The 3,757-nt window shown below is 45.7% G+C and overlaps 1 protein-coding gene across 1 annotated transcript; it reads left to right on the forward strand.

Moving 5' to 3' along the window:
- The first annotated feature begins 308 nt into the window (after nucleotides 1–308).
- Nucleotides 309–3,490, forward strand: FGFBP1 (fibroblast growth factor binding protein 1). The gene is made up of 2 exons (XM_010973007.3): nucleotides 309–465; nucleotides 2,398–3,490. The coding sequence occupies exon 2, from the start codon at nucleotides 2,418–2,420 to the stop codon at nucleotides 3,129–3,131; it is 714 nt and encodes a 237-aa protein (XP_010971309.1). The 5' UTR covers nucleotides 309–465; nucleotides 2,398–2,417; the 3' UTR covers nucleotides 3,132–3,490.
- Nucleotides 3,491–3,757: the final 267 nt, after the last annotated feature.

A 3,757-nucleotide genomic window follows, 5' to 3' on the forward strand; every position in this document is an offset into this window, starting at 1 on the left:
TTATAGGTTACGCATACCATGGAGGGGACTGTGATGAGAATGAAGGGAGAGCTTTGGGTAAAATGGGCTTATTGTTTGTAACTTCCCCTCCAAGATTTTGCTGCTGGGGTCCTTACCCAATCAAGGAGGGTCTTTACAAGGCTGAGCTGTCCTAAACCGGCTGCTGGGGGGAAAGGAAAGGGCTTGGAAGAACCTGGTCTAATGCCACACATGTAACACCGTCCCACCCCGCCCCCCACAAGATTACATCAACCACTTTCCCTGCAGGAAATGGCTGTCTCTGAAGGGGCGTGGCTGGGAGGAGTGTGAGTAAAGCTACACAGGTTTGTGAGTTGTAAAACCCTTGTCTATCTGGGCTCTTGTATAAAAGGCCGTCCCTGCCTCATACTGTGGACAAGACAGCTGTAAGCCTGCAAGCTCACTCCTACATCTGGGATCACACTGGATCTGCAAACTCAGAGCCAGGTAAGAGCCTAGCTCTCTAGAGAGTTTCATTGCCTGTCCCTCTCCCAGCTCCCATGAGGACCTCAGGTTCCTGGGGTCTGGACCCCAGCAGAGACATGTGGGCGCTGAGTCCCAGTGCCGTGAGGAATGAGTGGGTCTTCATCTGATATGCCTGGCTCCCATCCAGCCTTCATTTTGGAAGCCCACGTTTGGTGACTATCCTGTATCAATCCTGAAGGGAGGCCATGTGCTAAGAGTAGAAATGAGATCAGGGCCACTTCCTGCCTCTTTTGTTTTTAAGTTTTTTTTATTGAAATGTAGTTGATTTACAATGTTAGTTTCAGGTGTACAGCAAAGTGATTCAGTTACACAGATATATATATATACTTTTTCAGATTCTTTTCCATTGTAGTTTATTACAAGATATTGAATGTAGTTCCCTGTGCTACACAGTAGGTGCTTGTCGTTGATCTATTTTATGTATAGTAACATGTGTCTGTTAATCCCCAACCCCTAATTTTCCCTCCCCGCCCTTTCCCCTTTGTGAGACCTGCCTCTTTTTAAGCAAAATTCTGTATTCTTTTAAAATGGAGCACTGATCATAATAATCAGCTTATCACCCTGAACTAAGCCAAACCAAATCTTGAGTTTTTCATAATTGCTTTTTTATTTCTTGCCAATGTTTTCTGAAAGGCAGAGTAAGGTGAAGGCAAGAGGTCTTCAATGAGGGCTGGTGTACAGGACCAGAGAGAGAAGTTCTGGCTGTCTGTCCCAGCTTTGTCACTTGACCACCAGGGGACACTGAGCAATTTGTTTGCCATTCTGAACCTTAACTGTCATATCTGTTACCTGGGGGTGATGTTTTATTACCTACCAGGCAGGGCTCTTGTGTGGATTAACAAGACAAGAATTAAATACCAGTCAAGTGCTTAGCACATAGTAGGTATCAAATTAAAATGCTAATTCTCTTCTTTCAAGTGTGGTTTTTGTTGCCCACCTGATAAAATCTATGCAGTTTGGTGTAGCAATTAAGGTCATCCTATTTGTTCAATGATTACTTTTGAAAAGCACTGATTGTGGGCTTTCTGTATGTCAAGCACAGTGCCACAAGTCTAAAGGCTCCGGTGGAAATTCACCCCTATCCACCCTGGTTCACGTTGCCCAGTCAAGTTGGGTGACTTCCCCTCTTGCATGACTCTCCCTAGCTCTTACTGAATCCCAAATACCCCTCCTCCCAAGCCCCGCTCCATCCCCCATCTCAGAGTCTCCAAACTTCATGCATGTCTAACCTTGGGTCAAACATCACCTTTCATGTCACTTACCATGTCCTTCATCATTGTGTGGTCATCTGAGTGCACATCGAACAGTGAGAGAGAAATTCAGCACGCTGGAGCTGGAAGAGGGTTGACGATGATCTCACCCACCATCTTGATTTCCAGATAAAGAAGCTGAGACCCAGAATGGGAGAGAGACTTGCCCAAGATCAAGCTGGGGACACAGTTGGGATAGACTCCTGGTCCATGTTATTCAGAGTCCCCAAAGAGTTGCCTCTAAGTTTTTAAGACATGAGACTTTCTTACTTACCTTGAGGAATTCAACTTCCAGTCTAGTGCACAGCTAGTAGAAGCAGCTCCATGAGTGCTTAGTGAGTGATGAGCACAGGAGTGAGTGAGCAAGTGTGCAGTAATTCAGTGAGTGATTGAGGGAGTGAGAGTTAAGGATGTTCAGAGTGGTGATGAATGAATGAAGAGTAAGAACTTGCTGACATTCAAGATTCAAGTCAAGCAGAAGTATAATTAGACAGACTGCTTGTTTACTAATTCCAGGAAAGAGAAGGATCTTTGATCTCGCTCCTCTGCAGGCAGGCACGGGTCTGGGTGGAGGGAGGGTCATCCTGCAGCCCAGCACTGCAGAACGCTGCCTGACACTGACTCACTGCCTTTTGTCACACAGGTTCCCACCAAGCTGAAGCCATGAGGGTCCAGAGCCTCACCCTTCTCTCCCTCCTCCTTCTGGCTGCTCAGGTGCTCTCGGTGGAGGCCGAAAAAGAAAGAAAGAAACGACATGGCAGTAAAGCCAGCACAGATAAATTGCATGCTCCGGGCAAGCCCCAGATGGAGCCGAGAAGCCAGCCATCCAAGCACCTGACCAAAGGCAAGTTTGTTACCCAAGACCACGCCAACTGCAGATGGGCGGTGACTGAGCAGGAGGAGGGTATTGCCCTGAAGGTCGAGTGCACTCGGCAGGACAATAAGTTTTCCTGTTTCTTCACTGGCAATCCAACCTCATGCTTTGAGTCAAACCAAAAGAACGTCTATTGGAAACAAATTGGCCGGAACCTACGCTCTCAAAAGATAATCTGTGGGGACTCCAAGAGCGTCCTGAAGACCAGGGTGTGCAGAAAGAAGTTTCCAGAATCCAATCTCAAGCTGGTGAACTCCACTCTGATTAGAAACCAGAAATCCAGCCAGAAGTTAATGAAGCCTTCTACTGAAGAGCAGAGTGAGGTCGAAAAGACCACCCTTTCCAGCCCAGCAAAGACTCAGACCACGGCCACCAATTATTCCAAGTGTGTGGAGGACCCAGACTTGGTAAACCAGAGGAAGATAGCTTTAGACTACTGTGGGGAGTCCTGGAGCTTTTTCTGCAATTTCTTCATCTCCATGATACAGGGCAGTTCATGTTAATGAAGTCAAAATTGAACAGAGCCCACTAGGAGGCGCCATGTCAAAACTTTTCCATGTGCTGTAAAGATCTCCTGGTTACCTGTAAGATGAACATTTGTGCTATGAGAGTGCAACAGTTTATTTAAACAGATTTTGTAATTTTTGCTTTTGTGTTTTGGTATTTGTTTTATATTCATTTCCTGAGATGTGATTTCCAGAGGCTGTTGACCTCTGTATGTTTCCATGACCCCTAAAGCTATGTTTATATGAGCACTAAGGACCAGTCTTTGAGCTGAATGAGTCAGAGTGATGATTTCAGTTCAATGCACTTTCTGCACAATTAACAAACATAATAAAGCTCTGTGTGTTTTTCAGAAATACATCCAACCATTGTTTGGTTTCTCTATATCTAGTTCGAATGAACTCATAAACAGGCCCTCACGTAAGTGGAAAAAATATCCTGTTACCATCCTAAGTCATCCATAAGGGGACCCACCCAGAATCTCCATCTGCATACTTCCATGCTTTGGTCTGAAGTATTTGATGCTGACTGAACTGATTTCCAGTGGGGCACCTGAAGCATAAAGTTATTGATTGATACCTGTCAGGGTCTCACAGAAGGTAAGAAGGGAGGCAGGACTGGAACC

The sequence above is a fragment of the Camelus bactrianus genome, chromosome 2 (genome assembly GCF_048773025.1).
Source record: "Camelus bactrianus isolate YW-2024 breed Bactrian camel chromosome 2, ASM4877302v1, whole genome shotgun sequence".
Lineage (NCBI taxonomy): Eukaryota > Metazoa > Chordata > Mammalia > Artiodactyla > Camelidae > Camelus > Camelus bactrianus.

Excerpts from the sequence above, each read along its gene's own strand:
- FGFBP1 (XM_010973007.3), top strand. The coding sequence starts at position 2,418 with ATGAGGGTCCAGAGCCTCACCCTTCTCTCCCTCCTCCTTCTGGCTGCT.